At 40.1% G+C, this 21,975-nt stretch overlaps 1 protein-coding gene across 3 annotated transcripts; it reads right to left on the reverse strand.

Moving 5' to 3' along the window:
• Positions 1–7,522: 7,522 nt before the first annotated feature.
• Positions 7,523–21,732, reverse strand: EIF5A2 (eukaryotic translation initiation factor 5A2). Of its 3 annotated transcripts, none has more exons than XM_043997824.1 (6): positions 21,602–21,732; positions 20,899–21,090; positions 20,470–20,598; positions 19,668–19,772; positions 13,279–13,410; positions 7,523–12,149 (listed from the first exon to the last, which is right to left on the reverse strand). In XM_043997824.1, the coding sequence occupies exons 2-6, from the start codon at positions 21,061–21,063 to the stop codon at positions 12,090–12,092; spliced, it is 591 nt and encodes a 196-aa protein (XP_043853759.1). In that variant the 5' UTR covers positions 21,064–21,090; positions 21,602–21,732; the 3' UTR covers positions 7,523–12,089. The 3 variants fall into 3 exon arrangements, with proteins under 3 accessions (XP_043853759.1, XP_043853760.1, XP_043853762.1); XM_043997825.1 differs by having other exon boundaries at positions 20,899–21,093; XM_043997827.1 differs by lacking the exon at positions 20,470–20,598.
• Positions 21,733–21,975: the final 243 nt, after the last annotated feature.

A 21,975-nucleotide genomic window follows, 5' to 3' on the forward strand; every position in this document is an offset into this window, starting at 1 on the left:
GAATATTGATGCAAAAATTTTAAATAAAACATTAGCAAGAAGATTTTAGCAACATATCACTGACTATAATTCACCATATTAACAACAAAAGTCATGATTATATCAATATGTGCAGAAAAAATATTTTGGCAAGATATAATACTCATTTCTCTTAAAAACACTAGAGAGCATGGGAATAAATGCATCTTTCCTTAACAAAAATAGGATTTATTTAAAACCAAGGGCCAGAATTATTTGTAATTGGGATAAACTAGAAGCCTTGTTAAGATCTAGTGTAGAACATGGATGTTCACTTTTACCATTATTATTCAATATAGTGATAGAAATCCTACCTAAGCAATAAGAAATGAAAAAGGAATTTAGGGAATATATATAGGCAAAGAAGAAACAAAATGACCACTTTTTGCAAATGTGATGGTTTACTAAGAGAATACTAGGCAGTTAACTTAAAAGCAATGAACAACTTCAACAATTGCAGGATACAAAATAAACCCTTACAAATCATTAGCATCTTTGAATATTACCAACATCATCCAGCAGGAAGGTATAGAAAAAAACACCACTCCCAATACCACAAAAAGCATAAAATGATTGGGAGCCTAACTACCAAGAAACACACAAAACTATGAGAACACAATTACAAAATGTTCTTTACAGAAATAAAAAAAGATATAATAACTGGAGAAATATCAATTACTCATGGACAGGCCAAGCCAATACAATAAAAATTAAAATACTACCTACATCCATTGTCTTATTCAGTGCCATACCAATCAAACTTCAAAAAACATGTTTTATAGAACTAGAAAAATATTAAATGAATCAAGAGGAATAGAAGTACAAGAATCTCAAAGGAAATCAAGGGGAGAAATGGGAAAGAAGAAGGTCTAGCATTATTAGTTCTCAATATACATTACAAAATCCATAATCACCAAAACCATTGGGTATTGGGTAAGAAATAGAGAGGTTGATCAGTATAACTGATAAGGTACATAATATGCAGAATCAAATGAGCACAGTAGCCTAGTGTGTGATAAACCCAAAGATCCCAGCTATAGGAGGACACACTCATTTTTTAATAAAAGCTATTGGGAAAGCTGGAAAGTGGCCTGGCAGAAATTAGGTATAGATCAACTATATGATGTACTATCATCATATACTAAGCTAAGCTCCATTTCTTTGTTCCATGACTTAGACATAAAGGGTGACACAAATTAAAGAAGCAAGAAAGAAATTACTTGTTGGATCTATGGATAGAAAAAAACCCCAAACCTGTGATGAAACAAGAGATAGAGGGGGTCACAAAAGGTAAAATGGATTGTTTGCATAAAATTAAAGTTTTTGTACAGAAAACCAATGCAGCTAAAATTAGAAGAGAAACATGTAAATGGGGGAAAATGTTTGTAGCAACTAATTTCCAAGCTATATAGGGAACCGATTCAAATTTATAATACTAAGAGCTATATACAAGGCCTGTGTCAGGCAAGGGGCTCATGAGGAAAAATGGCATGGTGGAGATGCAAATGTTTGCAGTAGCTAAGGAGTCCGGACTTTATTCTGTAGGTAAGAGGGAATTATTGAAGAGCTTGAAACAAGAGGAATAAAGTAATCCTTGAGGAACTTTAGTTATGGAAGCAGAGTATAACATTAGAGGCAGGAAATATTGGAGGCTGAGAGAGCAGAAAGGAGGCTCCTGCAATTATCTAGGTGTGATGGGCAGGGTCGGGGAGGGGAATCCCCAGGGAAGAGAAGCTTGAATGCTTGCTTCTAGAAAAACATGATGGGAAGTGATGCAACTGGCCTCCTGGTTTGGAGTAGATCCGAACATTCTGTGGTGGGTTCCAGTCCGTTAATTGCATCATGGTTTCTTCATTGGCTGCATAGCAAGAACTAGGGTGCACTTGGAAGATATCACCCAGCCAAAACAAGGGAGTCATGACTTTGGTCTGGTGGTTTTCAAGTGAGAAGACGAGGACCTGATATGGGGGAAGAGGACTCTGGCCATTATCTCCTTGCCTGGGCCATCATGTAGCCAGTGAGCTCATGGACTTGCTTCTGACTCTGCTGGGGTCCATTCTTTCCTACCTTTCTGTAAAGGAAGTTGGAGATGGCTGTAAAATGAGGAGAGCAATCCACCAGAGATCCAGGAGTGGATGAATCCATTCTGAGATTTGTGGAAAGGCAGATGGTGAGAGGGGGGAAGTCCCAAGTGCCTTTGTCTTAGCCTAGCAGGAATAGAGATGTGCACTCATCCCTGCATCAGCCATACAACATTTCAAAGTGAACTTGTGGGGAGAAAGTTATCTAGAAGCTACATTAAGTTTGAACCTACTCTTCACAGGGACCAAAGGTGGTCTAGGAAAGAGTGTTTCCCCAGGTGTTGAGGAAATATTTGTAACTAGTTCTTGTTCTATTTTAACATCAAATATTCTTTTGTAAAAGCTAATTGGTGTTAACAGGTTAAATGGACCCAAGAGACAAATCACTAGCTAATATACTTTCTTTTTTTTTAAATAAATTTTTAAAAATATTTTTTTAAAGATATTTTAAATATTCTTTTCTTTTTAGAGTTCCAGATTCTCTCCTTCCCTCCCACCCTCATCCACCGAGAAGCAAGCAAAATATGGATTATACATGTGAAATCATGCAAAATATATTTCCATATTAGCCATGTGAGAGAGCAAGAGAGTGAGAGAGCGAGCCAGAGAGAGAGTTACATTTCGATTTGTACAATGTTGTTGATACTGTGTACAATGTTCTCCTGGTTCTGCTTAATTCACTCAGCATCAATTCATGTAAGTCTTTCCAAATTTTTCTGAAATCTGCTTGCTCATCATTTCTTACAGTACAATAGTATTCCATTACATCCATATACCACAACTTGTTCAGCCATTCCCCAATTGATGGGCATCCCTTCAGTTTCCAATTCTTTGCTACCACAAAGAGGACCTATAAATATTTTTATACATGTGGGTCATTTTCCCTTTTTATGATTTCTTTGGGATACAGACCTAATAGTGGTATTGTTGGGTAAAAGGGTATGCAGAGTTTTATAGTTTTTTGGGAATGGTTCCAAATTGCTGTCCAGAATGGTTGGAATCAGTTCACAACTCCACCAACAGTGCATTAGTGTTCCAATTTTCTCATATCTCCTCCAACACTTATCATTTTCCTTTTTTATCATATTAGCCAATTGGATAGGTGTGAGGTGGTACCTCAAAGTCATTTTAATTTGCATTTCTTTAATCAGTAGGGATTGAGAACATTTTTTCATATGGCTCTATATAGCTTTAATTTCCTCATCTGAGAACTGCCTGTTCATATCCTTTGACCATTTTTCAACTGAGGAATGACTTGTATTCTTATATATCTGATTTGGTTCTCTCTATTTTAAATATGAGGCCTTTATCAGAAACTGTGGCTGTAAAAATTGTTTTCCAGCTTTCTGTTTTCCTTTTAATCTTGTTTGCATTGATTTTTTTTGAATTTCACAAATTCTTTTGCTTCTTAATGCTTTTAGAATTATATGCATCCAGTGCCCAGAAGCAAACAATATAATACATCTTTCAAATAATATATACTGGGTTAAGAATAAGTTTTCATTATTAAGGTCTCTTCTACATGTACACATCTGCCCCATATGCCACCACACTTTGCTTTTAAGAGAGGCAATAACATGTTAGCCTGGAATGAGGGACTCAAGGACATTTCAGAAGCCATACAAAAACTTCAGTACTGAAACAAAGAACAAATGAGTTTCCAGTCTGACATTCTATTCTAAAGATAAGCATCTGCGGCAGTTTGTAAACTAATACTAGGCCACCCTGGGTTTAGGCAGAAAAAGAGCCGTGGCTGGGTTACAGTTATACTTCAATTTCGCTTGAGGCACAATTCAAGCTATAGGGACTGTTTACTGTAGAACACCGCACAGCATCTTTTAGAGCTAAGTAGCATGGGGCAGCTAGGTGGCACAGTGGATAGAGTACTGGCCCTGGATTCAGGAGTACCTGAGTTCAAAACCAGCCTCAGACACTTAACACTTGCTAGCTGTGTGACCCTGGGCAAGTCACTTAACCCCAATTGTCTCACCAAAACAAAAAACAAACAAACAAACAAACAACAACAACAACAAAAATAGAGCTAAGTAGCTATACCTTCTCTTTTACCCAGTTAGGAACTACTTCTTTTTTTTTGTTTTTTTTTTTTTTTTAGTGAGGCAATTGGGGTTAAGTGACTTGCCCAGGGTCACACAGCTAGTAAGTGTTAAGTGTCTGAGGCCAGATTTGAACTCAGGTACTCCTGACTCCAGGGCCGGTGCTCTATCCACTGCGCCACCTAGCTGCCCCTAGGAACTACTTCTGTGTGAGTACCATGTAGGGAAATAAAATGTTTTAAGAGCTGGCAGTAAGGATTTGAGCAAAGATAAGGGTATCTTATTTTTTTTCCTTACTAATTGGGCCAAAGTAAGTGTCTTTGGGCCAACTACCATGTACTACATACGAAAGGACCAAGTTACAAAGAATTTATAGCTATACCTCAGTTGCATTTCTAAACAATCAAGTTAAATTCTGTTATTGCCTATTCCTAAGAAAGGAACTTTTTAAACTTAAGTATTTTAATTTTTAAGCAGTCCCTTCTTCTCTCCCTCAATTGCTGCTAATTTCCTATTAGATTATTATTTTTGTATTAACCCACACTGATGAGCACAACTTCGTGTTCTCTAAAGCAGAGGTACTATCATGCTGATGGCAGGACTTCTTATTGGAAACGAGTGAATGGATTCTATCTTGTTAAATATGCTTGGAAGATAACCTAATATCCAAGAACTAGATTTAGGTAACCTGGTACCCATTTAGTTTTTTCAAGGCTCCAATGGTCTACTTAGTGTCCTAGAATAGGCAGTTTACAAAATGATACCAGCAGAAATCTAAACATCCTGCAGAACAGCACTATCTTCCCTCCACATCTGTTCCTGGACCTGGGCATCTATGACAGTGGAAAAACACTATATAAATGAGCTCCCTGGAAAAGCCACCTTCATAGGCTACTTGATTTCTCACTCATTCCGGCCCTTAATTCCCAATGCCAATCTGCATTAGTACTGCCACAATGAAGTACACGTGCATTGTTAGCCTATGTTGCTCACAATAGTTGCCAAACCTGCCCGTCTCCTCTCCACTCTTAATAGCCCAGATGTCACTCAGGCCCTGCTTGGCATCTTCTAACATAAAATAACTGAGTCTCAGACTCTGTAGTTTCTCTGCCGGCAGGCAGCACACTGCCCAGCTGATACCTAATGACATTGTCAAAGAAGTTTATTTTTGCTTTCAATCATTGCTGTTTTGACCACATTGACCTCTACTTTTGGGGGGCTTGTAGTTCCTAAAGGCGCCAAAGAATGAACACAGAATCTTCACCCTTGACTCCAAACTTTTAGCAGACTACTCCATGGATCTTGCTTAGCCTTAAGATGACTGCCCTTGGGGATTTTTATGTTAATTTCCTTCCTGAGTTATTTTATCCTCGGTATAAAACACAAATGAAAATGGGAACAGGTTACCTTTCTGTGATTATTATGTGTTAAGAATTAACAGTCGGCAAATGGGAAAAACCATATAGAAACAGATTGGAAAAAAATTTAAATATATATGCAAAAATGAAAGGAAATAATTCACCATGGAATTCTATATGTGAGTTAAAATACTTATTTTATATTTCTAAATGCTCTAAAAGCAGGGATTAATAGGAAAGCAAATAGCTTTAGCTTTTTTTTTTCCGGGGCAATGGGGGCTAAGTGACTTGCCCAGGGTCACACAGCTAGTAAGTGTCAAGTGTCCAAGGCCCATTTTGAACTCAGGTCCTCCTGAATCTAGGGCCGGTGCTTTATCCACTGCACCACCTAGCCGGCCCTGGCTTTAGGTTTCTAACATTACTCAGTAGTTATTATTAATTGTATTAATACTTTATATTTTGTAGATAAAAGGCTAAATTCCTTCTAAGCTTTGCTTAACTAATTGAAGTACATTGCTCACCTTTTAATGAAAAATAGCTTTTTGAATGGTCAGTATTGTAAAAGCCAATCAGGATTTTTTTTTCTGAGTTCACAACCTATATTATCTAATCCATTTTCTTAGTTTCAAAATGTGAAATAATTTTAAACAATCCAACAGATATATGAAAGAGGTGGAAAGCTGTTGGTAGTCCAACCTGTAGAAAACTGAATTACAAGGGGGTAACTGCACTAGGTTACCACATTATTTCACAAGCATGAATTTACCCAAGATTATCTTATTGTCAAGTAGATGACAAAAGATTGACATGGAGAGAGCCCCAGAATGAAATACATTCTTCTCCCCAGAGATCACATTAAGATTACAAACAAAATGCAACTCAATGAGAAGAGTTCTCATTTCAGAAGTTCTTTCTGGGCTTATAAAAACTTCAGAATTAGTAGATTTAGAACTCTTTTGGGGATATTGGGCAAGCTGCTGATGTTCATATTAGAACTAAATCCTTTTTTCAGTTTTCTTAGAAGCCATTTATTTCAAAGATTCCTCTCTTCTTACCCTTCCTTTCCCAAGGAAGGTATTTATCCAAAAATAAGGCTCAGAGTTTACATTCACTACTGTGAAACACACCACTTTATAACTATTTTTAACTTTTCCTAGAAGGTCACTTTTGACAAATAACACCTTTGTCAAAGCTTAGAAATTTTCAGAGTATAGACAAATGTTTTCGTTTAGAGTGTATATGATTTATCTAAGTAACTGACCAACATGCTGTTTTGCTGAAGTTGAACATGTCCTTTGGATGGGAGACAAAATTCAAGCTAAAGATTATGCCTGAAGCTTACAAGTACAGCATCATATTCCTTTCCAGTATATGTTGCATTTAAAAAGTTAATAACAGGGCAGCTAGGTGGCTCAGTGGATAAAGCACCGGCCCTGGATTCAGGAGGACCTGAGTTCAAATCCATCCTCCGACACTTGACACTTACTAGCTCTGTGACCTTGGGCAAGTCACTTAACCCTCAATGCCCGCCCCCCCCAAAGTTAATACAGCCACCAGTATAGCTGCAGGCAATATTGTTCAGAGAAAGCATGCTTATTTTTCCATGTTAGTGATGTTCTATAGCAATCTGGCCTGACAAGTCCACTCTGCACAAGCAGTTCTGTGTGTATGTGATAATGTGTAAATGACTGAGCACTAATGATGTCACGGACATCTGGAAAGGTCTCACGAGAACTGCCAGGGCCTTGGAGGAGCCCAAGGATTCTAAAAGGAGGCAGTGCCTTTTAAAACATCTATTTCTAACTGCTAGGGTACCTTCAAGTATGGCTATAAAGTAAAAACGGAATCTAAAAATCAGTATAAAAATTTGTGCTGAGTTTGCGTTTTACTATTTGACAATGATGTAAGCATTATTTCATTTCAACTTTTTTAACCAACCCTTAGTTTGAACAGTTTTAAATTTGAGAGGTACATACTAATCAAGCAGGAAAAAAGTACACACCAAGAGAACAAGCCTTCAGTTTTGCTTTATTTTTACTTGTCATAACTTAAAAAAGTAAAAATGGAACAACAGTATAGATATAAAATTATAGTTAATGAGTTCACCACCTAGATTTCAAAGGATTTCAACAATTTTTGTGAGTTTAACAAAAACACTAACATTTGCAATTATTGGTGAAACATAAAATTCACGATTATGATCTTCATCCTGCTGACCTTATGATATTGTAAGCATCTTAAGATATATCTAAAACCCACTGATATATCCAGTTCAAAGCCAAGATTCATTTCTTCTAAGATAAACAACTGTTTAATACTAGCAAAATGTCACTGTATTTACTCAATGTCATTTTAACTAGTATCTCTCCCCTTGCCTCTCTATGTAAATTATATTTATGAAAACATGATTAAATGGAATTAATACTTTTCAAACACTAAGCTATCTTATTACTACAGATTTATAATAAGCATTCTGTCTTAACCTGAGTGCATCTCATTTACAGTGGATATTAACCACAACCCATGGAACCACCCTTAGCCTCAAATGCAGTTGTTAACAAGAGAATTTAATGGCTTTACTAGGCAAGGCAGTCATCACCCAGGATCTTCCCAGGGATGTCCTCAAAAACCTTGCCTGAGACCTAAGCTCCCCAATAAGAAAGCAAAGCTTTGGGAACTTTGTGTGAGAGAGCCTTCATATCTAGTACATGTAATGTATTTCTCTCACCAAGGGGGAAGATGCACGGAGTCTGGCAACCAGTGCACTTTTGCAGTGGCTTACAGTGCACACATGCCCAGCCTGGGGCTGCGTGCATCCTCTATGCTACGGGAAACACAATCATTGGAAAAGCACAACATTTTTGAGGCACTTAAATTTGCCTTGATGCTATCATTTTACTTATCCTCGGAAGAACAAGCAGAATTAGAGGCTACTTTATAAATCATCTCTCCATCCCGTAGCTCTAATCTCAAAGTCACTCGACAGAAGAGCTTTGCAATCGACACCATGGATGGATTTTCCTCATAATTAAGTGCTCTATATACTTTACTAAGTCAACTTCCTTGGAGAGGGCGCAAGGCACAATTCCCTTATATTGAATTGCATTCTAGAGTAAACACTATTAGAAGTGAGGTTCCAACACAGTGACTGCCGTCATTCCAAATGTGATTGATTCCTCTCTATTTTGGAATGAAGTTTATAGCCTGCTAAGGTCAAATACTTACAGTATACTGTGAGCAAGCGAAAGGGGTTTTGATTTAGGGGAATTCTGCAATGTACTTGCAGTTATTATAAAATAACTAACCAGCTAATTTCAACTTAGCAAAAAGAGCCCTGAGAACAATGCACTCCAAATAAGCTCAAGCTAGAAATATTCCAGTTGAGAAACCATCAAGACCAAAAACACAGACAAGAACTGGAAAGGCTTAACGGAAAATTTACCAACATTTGAGGCACTAACAGACTACAGTACTTTAGAGAATTGTAAAGACTTCAAAAAGAACAAAACTACGCAAGGCTATGTGTGTGAATCTATATTCACACCTACATATTGTGCCACAAAATGGCAAGTTTCGGAATGACAATATATCCATAATTTTACAGCCCACACAATTTTGCTTTATTGCAGCATCTTAGTAAAGTTTATCAACATTGTGCCGTGGCAACAACAGTTGGTTGGGAGTGTAGTGTTCATTTAAAAATTCGTGCTACAAATGAAAAAAAAAAGAAATGTTGCGTTGCGTGAGTAACAGTCTTAGATTAGACCTACAGCTCTTGTAGGGGGGCCTCGAGGCATCAAAGGTATGTCTGGACACGGATCTAGATTGCAGGGTTTCATTTGTTCCACAGGTAATCTTATAAAAATTTTAAGCAAATAATAAAGTACGATTTTTAAAAAAAGTTATCAACCAGTTTGCCAATGAGGAAACATTTGCTTTAAACTCACCGGGCTCATTGGTTAATACTGCAAAACAAACTGATGAAATGCCTAGACGTATAGGCTACGCCACGCTGTGTAAACTGTGCACACGGCGTGTGATGTTCTGCATATGGGAAAGCAAGATTTTTAACCATATGCTGCCAGTAGTGCAACAATACTAAGAAGAATTAAGACACTTAATTCTTTAAAAGAAAGTGGCCTTTCTGTTCTTTACGTTAAAAATTGTGGTCCTTGCATTCTTTCAAACAGAGGCAACTTTGATCAAATAATGAAATACTTGCTTTATAGAGTCTCTTCTCTATCAAGGGATACATGGAAAAAGATGGTCCTAATGCCTTCAAAATAGCCACACAGATGATACAGAAAACAGTAAAAAGTATTTATATTTTATAGAGAATACTTTGAGGAAGTATTGTATTAAAAACTAAATGTTAGCTGCATAAATATAGCTTTTGCCATTCAACAGATACTAAGTTAGGAATACAGGGTTGTGGCTTTTTTACCCTTACATTGCAATTAGAAATACACTTATGTGAAGTTTAACATGTCAGAAAAAACTAGGGCATGCCAGCTTAAAATTTGTGCTAAACTAGTTAATTTTCTACTTGGATTCTGACTTGCCATTTGAGTCGCTGGTAACACTGACTGAGCACGTTTGATCACTTACCAGTCTTCTCTACAGTGAACAACCATGCAACCTAGCAGCAGATTGATAACATCATAGACAAGAAGCATGGAGTGGGTATTGAAAACAGAACATCAGGAAGAATGAAGAAGCCACACTTAACTGTGCCTTGGCCAGGGAAACAAAACTGAAGTTCTCATTTGGTTTTGACCACAAGGTTTAAGATTCCTTGTGGTTGTCCAGGTTCCTCCTCTGCATCTCTGCTAAGTTTCTATGTGCTGGATCTTGAAATGGACCAGCAGAATTCAAGATGAGAATTTTTTTCAAGTATACAAAATGAAGCAAGTAGAAAGGTAAATTACTTGCCTCAAACCATTTGGAAAATAACTACATCTGAAATAGAATCTCTTAGTGCTGATTGATCTTATTGCGATCTCCCTTAGTCTCCTGCGTCAGATGAAGCAGCAGCCTGGACTATGCATACACGAAAGGACAAAAACGGGGTTTCTGGGGTGGGGGAGTGATGCAGATTAGGACAGAACAAGGGCACAGAAGACAAGGGATGGCACAGAATCTGTCTACAAGACGAACTCTGATTTACAAATGGTGAGTGAATTTCATTCTCTTCGCCTTCCCTTTCCTTCCACTTCTAAAAAAAGTCCCCAATTCTGGCAACAAGTCTAAGACTAGACCCAATGACACTAAAGAAATGTGACACAAGGTAATCAATCTCACCTTAAGCTAAACTATTTGGCCAGTCCTACAGCTGTTTCCTTGTTAGGTTTTTGACCAGTTACTGCACTAAATGACACAACAGTCAGTCAAAAAAACGTTGCTACAGAAGTTTACAGATGCTAGCAAACCAGAACATATATGCTATGATTGTTTAAAAAAAAGAAAAAGAAAAAAAATAATTCATATACATAAATCTGCATTTGATCCACGAATTCAATTTTGTTTAGAGAGACATGTAAAATGTCAGTAGCAGAAGACGATCAATTTCTTCATATTAAGTTTAAAACAAGTTCTGGCATTTTGTTTGACTAAAGCTTCCATGCCAAATATTCTTTTTTAAATGGCCAAAATTCTGTTAGAAGCCAAGCATTTACTTAATGCATGAGTTCTACAAACATTATCTTATGGAGCTAGTTGCTCCTCCTTTTAATAACATTTCTAGAAAAAGAGAGCTAAGAGAAAAAGCCAATTATAATGGCATTTTTCTACTTTTCAGTCTGAAGACAAAGGCCTCGTGTGAAAATCTCCAGCTTTAATTACTCTCTCCACCCCCATTTTATAACCTAGCTTTGTAACAACATTTACCCAACATTCTGAATGTCCCTCCTTGTCCATAAGCAGGGCTTTGACACAATTGAGTAAGATTATAATAAGGATGCCCAAAAGGTGGCAAAGAATACTATAACAGAGGTAATACAGTTAGTTGCACATGGCCATTTGAACTTTTGAAAGGCAACCGGCAATTTTGAATCACTAGAATATTTTTTTTTTTAAGAATTGTGCTTGGCACACACCATTCTAAACTGCGATTATTCCATTCTCTAAAACTTTCTTACTTTAAGTTAAAAAGTTTGGAATTATACTGCATTAATTTTACCAACATCTGATATTTCAACACTACATTATTTCATCTATAACCTTGGTTTATCTTTCGTCAAACTACAGCTCAAACTACTGCCTCAAGCAAATTACAACATGCCTAATGAAAAGAATCTTACCGAGTTTCTTGGACCCATAAACTAACAGCTATCAGGAATGTTGACGGAAACAGATCTATAAAATACATGGAGAATTACAAAGCTATGCGATTGTTTAAAATTGCCACTTGTCTTCAAAACTAAAATAGAATCCAGCACTATTCTGAAAAAAACAAAAACCAAAACGAAAAAAAGGCATGAGGTTGCTTGGGAAGGCCAGAGCTTTGGTGACAGTAAGAACCAAAGTGAAGACCTGGGTTTAGCCAGACTGAAGCCGTTTGCTCGAGCCTGAGGGTTCGTTTATTTGCAGGGCTTTATGGCTACAGCATATTCTTCACTCATTGCACACATGACAGAGACCTGCAAGGACAAAAACACAGGCAGGTTAGAGCGTTGGTGGCTTGTAAAGTAACAACGGACCTCTAAAAAGTGTCATTGACAAAAGCAGTCTAAGAGTATTGGGTGTGTAGCATATTTGGGAATCCATCCTTTTCACCACCTGAGAAGTGACTTCTGAGAAGGGGAGTTTTCAAGGTGGTCCCAAAGAGCTGCTTCAAAGTAGGGAGTGGGCAGGAGGATCTATGAGCTCTCCTTTGTGGGGTAAGTTAGAGCAAGTCACTCCTTTTTTTGAGGGATCAGTTTCCTCAGTTATAAAATGAGGGGTGGTCCCTTCCAGCTTTCAATTTTGATCCATGAGACTAAATCTGGGGGGAACCAGTCATCTTGACATTTAAAGCAAATTCTCTTCCAGTTCCTAAAACCTCTTAGACATACAAAGCTCTGAACTGTGTTTTGTATTTGCCAGCAACTATCCGGTTTTTCACAGTTTTCTGGTAAGGGTGTACCTGAAACAGGGCACACCAACAAAGAGCCAACTTGTTTCTAAACAGATTGAAAGCAAGTTGTTTTGCAGAGACCCACTTTAGTTTTCAGCAAAAATAATAACAACGGGGGCAGCTAGGTGGCGCAGTGGATAGAGCATCGGCCCTGGAGTCAGGAGTACCTGAGTTCAAATCCAGCCTCAGACACTTAACACTTCCTAGCTGTGTGACCCTGGGCAAGTCACTTAACCCCAATTGCCTCACCAAAAATAATAATAATAATAATAATAACAATGTTGAGGAAAAATTAAGCATTATAAGCATATCATATCAAATGATACTTTCACACTTTCTCTTCTCAGTGCCTCAGGGCATGGTCTTCTTAAGGTAGTGGGGACAAAAGCTTTGTGGCCTTGGTGGCTAACTTTCCTTCTATGGTCTGATTCAAACCCTCAAGGTTACTGATGGGCCTAGGCCAGAGGCCATTTCTATGTAAGACCCCCACTGGCAGAGCACTGGAGGAACTAGAATGACTTCCCTCCATGTAACAATGAGACAGCTGAGGTGAGCTTCAGGTAACAAAAATAAACCAAGAATACACTCATTCTTACAGGGTCAGTTTCTAAATTCAAAAACCTCACCAAGATAACACTCCATCATGTCCTTACCTGCACGTCTTCACCCGCATTGTATTTCCCTTCGATCTCCTTGCCCAATTCACCTTCTGGAACCTTAAGATCCTCACGAACTTCCCCAGTTTCTGTCAGCAGGGATAGGTAACCGTCTTGAATGCAAATCAGCTGTAATAAAGAAGGTGTTGCTTTCATTACTTCTAAGGAAAAAGGCATCCCCCTTTCCGCTCCTTAAATTGTTAAGAAAAAGAGGTGAAAGCTATAAGCACAACCCAGGTCGTCATTTACAGTCCCCACATTACTATAAATTTCATTCTAGAGACTGGTTTCCACAAAAAACAGCTGAGCCAGCAGACTGACCCACTGGAGGTAAGCAGACACTGGTGAGAAGCCCAGTCCCTCCTCCAGTGACAGAGACAACGAGCAGTGTGCACGGAACAGTATCAGGGAGTGTCCACAAATGATTGTGTGATCTGCCCACCTCTTACCCTTTTGCAACAAAAACTAGCATCTTTTCAAAAGGAGGCAATGGGGCTTCACACCACACCAGCCTTCTGAAGTGAACTACCACCATCTACTTGACATGCCTTTTAACTTCTCTTGGAAGGATGTTAAAAGCAAAACCGAACACCATGGGCCAGCTGCTTGGGGAGAGAAGGCCTGGCCACCCGCAGGCCTTGTGGCTGCTTTACTCTATTCAAAAATGTCAGGCCTCTCATGGCCAGGTGGCACAATGAGCTGTGAAAGCATGGCTTGGAATCCAAGGAGAAAAGAAACCACATTCGGGAGGTGGCAACATATCTTCCTACCTTGGCCAACAGTGTTGGGGGATATAAAGTATTTTATTTAAAAAAAGAAAGAAAAGAAAACACCTGCTTCTGCAAGAGCTTCTCTTCTTGATGCAAACAGAAGAATGAAAAAAGAACAAGGGAGAATTGTGGGGATCCATTGTGGGCAGGGTCTCTCTGGTGGAAAGTGGCTGAGTGTCTGAAGTCCTAGGAGGGGGGTGTGCAGACCATCCCTACGTGCCCCTCCCTTACTCTGATCTCAAGCAGCCTGGCCATCTTCATTTGGTTTCCTAAGTACCTTTCCTTATTAGAAAGTGCTATTTTCCATTGTGAACCACTAGATTGGCTTTCTGAACTATTAAATTAACTTTCTGATACAAATTAGTCTCATGGGTTTGAGCCAGTTTTCCCGGAGCCTAATCAAATGTAATCCTGAGCTAAAGAATACAGGGCTACATGACTACACCTTGGAGGAGAGAGAGGTGATGTCACTTTGATGCCTTTTCTGACCATTAATCCATCGAGAGCTTTCCATAACAAAAAATGACTACACATATTTAAAGAGAGTCACCTTTTCTCTTTCTCCACCTTGTTTTCTTCCTCATACACATCCTTAAACCCAGATGAGCAACTGACAAGATGTCACCAAGGAAAGTTTCAAGGCCTAAACAAGACTAAGCTGTAGCGTCATTAAATGAGTCACACCAATTTAAAAAACAGCCCTCTTGATGAAGTTTGGAAACACAAAAAACACCCAGGACACGTAACCGCACAATATACAAATGACACTGCTGATTTTTCCATCTATTTAGAATCAGGACACCATAACAGATGAAAATGGACAACTAATGGTAAAAGCAAAGGATGCTGGCTTAGAGATGACTAGCTCACTATGCTCATTCTCAGACTAGGGAATTTAGACTCAGAGAGATTAAATAACTTGTCCAGGGCCACAGGGACAGTTCTCAGCTTTGAACACAGTGCTACATTTCATATAATTTCTACATTCTAGAAAATCCAGAGCAATGAGCTATTCTCTTCCAAACTAGTTCTGTCCCCTAATAGAAGGTACAAGAGCTACCTTCCATCAATCAATTAACTAATCAAACCATCAAAGGGACACTTCAAAGAGCTGGACAAAATAATAACACAGTTCATTTGGAGGAACAAAAGCTCTAGAATACCATGGAATACACTGGGGGAAAAGATAGGAATGAAGGGAGAATAGTACTTCCACACCTTGGACAATATCATAAAGCAGAAATCATCAAAATCATTTGATACCACTAAAAATAAAAAAGCCGATCACTAGAACAAATTATATGAGGAAGAATCATAAATAATTGAACTCAATAACCTATTTGATAAACCTGAAGACTGGATAGAAATCTGGTAGAAATTACCCATAGGCCAACATATTATAGTATATTCCCACAATGAATTAAAAATAGATCCATCATACAATTAAATGATTAGAATAAAAGCATCATATGCCTTTCATATCTATGGCATAGATTTCTAACCAAACAAGGGATCCAGGCAATTGTAAACAATAAAACAGATAATGTGATTACCTGACGTTGAAAAGATTTTGCAGAAACAATTTTAACATATCTAGGATAAGGGGAAAAAAGGGCCATCTGGGGAAAAAAATCTTTGTATCTATCAAATATATATAATGAATAGGCTCGGTATCCAAAATATAGCAGAAACATAATATATATTTTTATATCTAAGAGAAAGAACAAAAGCCATTTATCAATAGAGAAGTCGTAAAAGTACATGAACAATTATCATAAGAAAAATAATATATAAACAACATTATCTGTGTATATAAAAGTTCAACATTACTAATAAGAGAAATGCAAATCAAAACAACCTTCATGGTTTACCTCACCTCCAACAAATCAATAAACATAGCAAAAAGATAACAGTTAAATGTTTGAGGAGTTGAGGAAAGACAGATAACCTAATACATTGTTTTTTGGTTTTTTGTTTTTTTGGTGAGGCAATTGGGGCCAAGTGACTTGCCCAGGGTCACACAGCTAGTAAGTGTTAAGTGTCTGAGGCCGGATTTGAACTCAGGTCCTCCTGAATCCAGGGCCGGTGCTCTATCCACTTCGCCACCTAGCTGTCCCAACCTAATGCACTGTTGATGAGACTGTGAATTGGTTTAACCATTCTAAAAAACAGTTTAGAATTATGCAAATGACTAAAAGAAATATTCATATCTGTTGACCCAGAGATCCCACAGCACAGTGAGGAGGTCACTGACAAAAAGGAAGGATTCATCTACACCAAAATATTTATAGCATCACTTTTTGGGGTAGTAAAAAAAAAAAACTGGTTACCCATTCACTGTGGAATAAATAAATAAATCACAGTTTCTGCATGTAATAGAATATTATTGTGCTATAAAAAATAATGAATGTGATGAATATAGAGGAATGTGGAAAGACTTATACTAATACAAAGTGAAGTAAGTAGTCAGAAAGCAATATACAATAATCACCACAAGTAGAAAAAACAGCAAAATGCCTGAAAACCAAATTTCGTGAAATGATGATTAACTTTTGTTCCCAAGAGAGCTATAACCCCTCCTCTACCCTTTGCACAGTTGGGGATCCACAGGTATGGTACATGCTTGTAACAGACCTTTTCTATATGCTAAATGGTTTTGCGGTTTTTGTTAATCTCTTCTCCTCTTAAAAAAAGATTATTTGTTATAAGTAATGGCCCCTTGGTGGGAGAGAGGGGAAACAAAGAGCTATGTATAAACAAAATATGTCAATTTTCCCATGGTAGCTTTGAACCTAACAGAAGGGAGAACACACAAAGGAGATTAAAATAAATATGAAACTTCAATCTACTTTTCAATTACTGAAATGGACAGATGATTTCTCACTCTGTGGGGTATGAAGATGTAGTTAACTCAACAAATACCGATGAAACACCCACATACAAAGGCCTCCACTAACCACTGAGGAAAATATCAAGATAGATTAGATACAAAATGCAATCCTCTATAATGAAGTTTAGAATTTTGCAAGCTTCAACAGAAAAAACAAGATTCCTCATTCTCAACCAAGCTACGAGAAGAAGGCTGAGATTTTTAATTAAATGTGTTACAAGGACTTCATAAGTAAAAGTGAAGGATGGGGTTAATAAAGACACCAGTGTGGCTGAACCCCTGTTAGAAAGATCTCTAAAGATCAAAGTCTTCCAGAATGGGTGTAAAGTAACAGAAATGAGCATCCTGTGCTGCCCTAACAATACACACCAACACAACCAGTACCGAACTATGCTAACATTTGGCCTTTCTCCTCAGCAATTTCATGATTCCACCATATTACCAAGAGCACGGACTAATGCTATTCTTTCTCCTATGCCCACCCACCTCTTTCAGTATATAAACAAACAAGCAAATAATTGTTTCAAAGCCCAAATTATGTGCCATCTCCTCGATGAAGTCTTTCCTCCCCATTCCCCTATCCCTCAACCAGATTCTGCCTTGGTCTTCATATAGTGCTTTGCTTTGTTCCTCTGTAACATACACCACATAACATTTTATTATTGGTGTCAATGTCATCTTTGTCTGTGGCCAGGCCTTATCTCCTTCTCCCCCTTCAAGTTGCCCTCCCATCCTGATGAACTGTAAGTTTTGAAAGAATAAGGACCATATGCAATTTGACTCTGTCTCCCTAAACCTAGCACAATCCTCTCTCCTCACAGAGCAGGAGTTTTATAAATCTGTTGGATTGATGGGATTTGAAATAAAAGCAAAATGTACACACACTCATCATCACCATTTAGGTGTGAACCATAGGGATGAATGACTAACAAAGGCTCGGTTAAAGAAAATAATCTTCCACTTTTAGTATTCTTTTCTAGATTGTGTCCTTGTCACACTAAATATACGTGTGTGTATAATGACACCATGTAAAAGATATAGCAAGCGATGACATGTGAAGTGGGAGTCAGTGAATCTAACAGTCTGAATTTAGATTTCCTTCTGTGCAATATAACCAGCATTCTTATTGCTATCTTCTTCCCTGGTATTCACAAATATGAAAATGAAATAACATCTACATGGCCATATTTGATCTCTCTAAGAAAACACAGGTTGAAAAAACAATAGATAAAGGATCCTGACCAAGTGTATATCCTTTTAGTTCACTTATGTTTGGCTTTTATTTCCCAAAAAAGCAAACACTGTGACTAAGTGTTAGAATTAAATGTGTAATTGGAACTGAAACCCAAAAGCATATCTGTTCACTTCACCAGTCACAATATGGTCAATGAATTATGTTACTCAAACTATAGGATACTGTTAAGCTGTTGTCTTCATCCCCTTTCACTCAGTGAGACAATTTAAAAAAAATGACTTTATATAAAAAAGCAGTATGAATAAAACATAATGATCTAGTCTTTACCATCTTTTAGAAAAATCTGTTAACTGTCTAACTCCTTCCTTTTTAAAAACTCAATTTTAGTTTTTATTTTCAATTTCAAATTCTCTTCTCCCCTCACTCCTTCTCCATACCCCCCTCATTGAAAGTAAGAATTATAATACTCGTTATACATATGAAGCCAGCCGTAACCTATTTTTGCATTAGTCATATTCCAAAGGAAAAAATAAGAAGAGAGAAAAAGGTATGCTTCTGTCTCTCCTGAGTCTATCAGTTCTCTCTCTGGAGGTGGATAGCATGTTTCATTATGGGTCCTTTGGGATTGTTGTGGATCTTTGTACTGGTCACAGTAGCTAAGTCATTTGCAGTTGATCATCTTTACAATATTGGTGTCCTTGTATACAATGTTCTCCTAGTTCTGTTTACTTCATTTTGCATCAGTTCACCTAAGTCTTCCCAAGTTTTTCTGATACTATCCCCTAGTCATTTCTTATAGCACCCCAGTATTCCATTCACATTCATATGCTGTAACTGGCTCTGCCACTCCCCAACTGACAGGCCTCCCACCTCAGTTTCCAATTCTTTGTCACCACAAAAAAGAGCCATTATAAATATTTTTGTACCTATGGTTCTTCAGTGACTATTTCCTCCAATCTTATGTTTCACAAGGGTCTGAAGTTTTTTCATCTGGTTAAGTGCATTTGTGTTAATACAAATCCTTGGGCTGGCAGTAGTATGAAACGTAACCCAAAGTGAGGCCAAGTGGTCACTGCATGAGTTACTTGAGGTTTTGCACTTGTGATTGATTAACCAACCAGATCAAAAATAAAACAGCTGAAGTGGAGGGGAGGTGACTTGTTCTATGAAATTTGGACTTTTTTCTAGCAAGCATAAAGTAGCAGTTTCATTAACTTTATGAAACTTTGGACTCCCTCACTTAAAGAAACCATTTCATGTGTGGTCATCACTTGTTCTGTAGATCACTAAATGTTTTAAAATGAAAATTCAACTTTTTACAAAGTGAAAGTAGTTTTTTTTTTTAAATAGCTAACATTAACTCTATTACAGAAATAGAAAAATCACTCTCTCCTTCCAATGTCTATGGTAGATATTTTCCTTATATTTCCGGCAAGAGATAAATGACAGGGCTCTGTCTTATATTACTTGTAACAAACCATGGGTATATTTAAGGGGGAAAAAACCCTGCTATTGAGAGGAAATTACTTACTTGATAATCATTTCTCTTGATATTTGGAACATCCATGTTGTGAGTAGAAGGGCAAATATCTTCATATTTTTTGCCCGTGAAAATATCAATTCCAACCAGGTGAACCTAACACACAAAGGGAAGCCTGTTAAATTTTTTCCAAGTCTAACACCTAATTTACTTTAAGAGACAAATAGAAATTTTACTGTTTGGAATTCTCTGAAAGAGGAGATATGTTCTCATCTTCAAGAAAAGATGAGAACCCCTGCACCTGCCACCCCCCAGCTGGGCACTGAAGATACTAAGATAACAATGCAACTGCCCTGGCCCTTACTGAGTTTATGTTCCATCAGAGGATACAGTAAGTACAAAAGAAATACAAGTAAATCTTGGAGGACAGGTACTGGCAGATAGGGGGTGGGCTGGGAAAGGAGAAGGTTTCCTGTTGGAGTTAACTTCTGAGATGAACTCTGAAGCTTTAAAGATGGTGAAGGAGGTGAAAATGAACAAGGAGGCAGGGGAGCAAAACAGGGAGTGCAAAGGTCGGGGAGATGGACTGCATGAGAAGAACAAGCAGGAAAGCGGGTTAGATGGGGCCTAAGGAGTGACAGAAAAAGTCATGCATGAGAAAGATCAAATGGTAGGTGGGCACCAGAATGTGAGCCTAACAGAGGACTCAGCATCTGATCCTGGAGGTAATGGGTAGGTAGCCTCGGCAGTGACAAGGTCAGCCTTGTGATTTAGGAATATTACTCGGGCACTCTCTGGGTACAGATTAGATAGTGGGGGAGAGATGTGAGGCAGGGAGACTCAGGAGGCTCACAGATTTAGAGCTGAAAGGGTGCTGGAAGACCCTCCTTTTAGAGATGAGGAACGTCAAGGGCTGGCCTGAGCTCATACAGGGCAGGGACGTTTCCTCCTTCATTGTATTCCCACCAGGGTTTAGCACAGCCTGAAATAGAGTAGCGGCTTAATCAATAAAGGGTCCTCTGCCTCCACGGTGCAAAGGCATCGCCAGGGTCCCAACTCCTGAAAACTACAACGCGCGTGCCGGGCTGCAGCAGGGCCAGAAAGTCCGATCCGGAGGAATGAATCACCGCCCGTGGGCTCCCCACTGCTCTGACCCTGCAGGCTGCATGCGGCTGGTCAGCAGCCCCCGCCCGGCCCGCGGCGGCTGGTCCTGGGGGTGGGGGCGCCCGGGAGGCCCCCGGGGCTGGGTTCTAGCAGGGGCCCGGCCGGCGGGCGCGGTCACCTTGGCATGGCCATGCTTGCCCGTCTTCGAAGTTGACATTTCCACGATCTTGCAGGGCCGGCCCTTGAGCACCACGAAGCCGTTCTTGCGCAGGGCCGAGCACTGCATCGGGTACGTGCTGGAAGCCCCGGCGTCCCCGGTGGTGAAGTCGATCTCCTCGGCCATGGTGGGTCGGGTCGGGCGGTGGTCTTCCTGCTTCGGGGACCGGCAGGGGGGAGGGGCGCTGGGGATGGGCTCCATTCGGCCCCGCCCCAGGTCCCCGCACAAACTTTCCCGTGCTGAGCATCCGCTCCCCCTGCGGGGGACCCGGTCCGCCCACCTGCCCACGGGGGGCAGAACCTGGAGATACGCCCGCCGCTCAGGGCGCCCCCTCCCCATCCCCATGAAAGCCGGTGGCCCCCTCCTCCCGGCCCGGGCTCACTGTCCCCCCCCCCGCCCCCTCCCCTCCTTACCGTCCCGCCCCCCCGGGGGCGCGCATGCCCCATGCGTCCGCCCTGAGCGCGCCTCGCTCCCCCCTCCCCCCGCTGCTACCTGGCTCGAGGCTGGGACGGGGTGGGGGGGCGCTCCCGTCCAGGTTGAGGGAGCGCGCGCGCCGCAGGGAGCCGGCAGCAGCCAGACCCTCCAGCCCCCCGGCCTGCCCTCCCTACCCCGAGAGACTCCGTCAGCGCCCCAACCCGATCCCCGCCGGGATCCCCGCGCTCACCTTCCAGCCAGGCGTGGAGCGTCACCCTGCGCTCAGCGCGCCCGATCGCCCACTGCGGCGGCAGCAGCAGCGGCGGCCCTGGATGCCAGGCGGCTTCAGGAGACGGGGCGGGGCCCGGCAAGCACTTTCCACACCCCCCTCCCCCCAGGCCAGCCCTCTCCTCTCCTACCCCGCCCGCGGGACACTCCCCCTTTCCTTGATAGGCCCCCGGCGCGTCACAGGCACCGCCCCCTCGGGCCACCATTGGCTATGGGATCCCAGCCCCGCCCAGTCACGTGAAGGGCGCTTGGCAACTTCACGTGCCTTCAAATCGCCCATTTCCGGCCTGGGGGCCGTGGTCCGTTGGCCCGGCCGACCCAGGTGACTTCCTAAGT

Source organism: Dromiciops gliroides, chromosome 3 (assembly GCF_019393635.1).
Source record: "Dromiciops gliroides isolate mDroGli1 chromosome 3, mDroGli1.pri, whole genome shotgun sequence".
Classification (NCBI taxonomy): domain Eukaryota; kingdom Metazoa; phylum Chordata; class Mammalia; order Microbiotheria; family Microbiotheriidae; genus Dromiciops; species Dromiciops gliroides.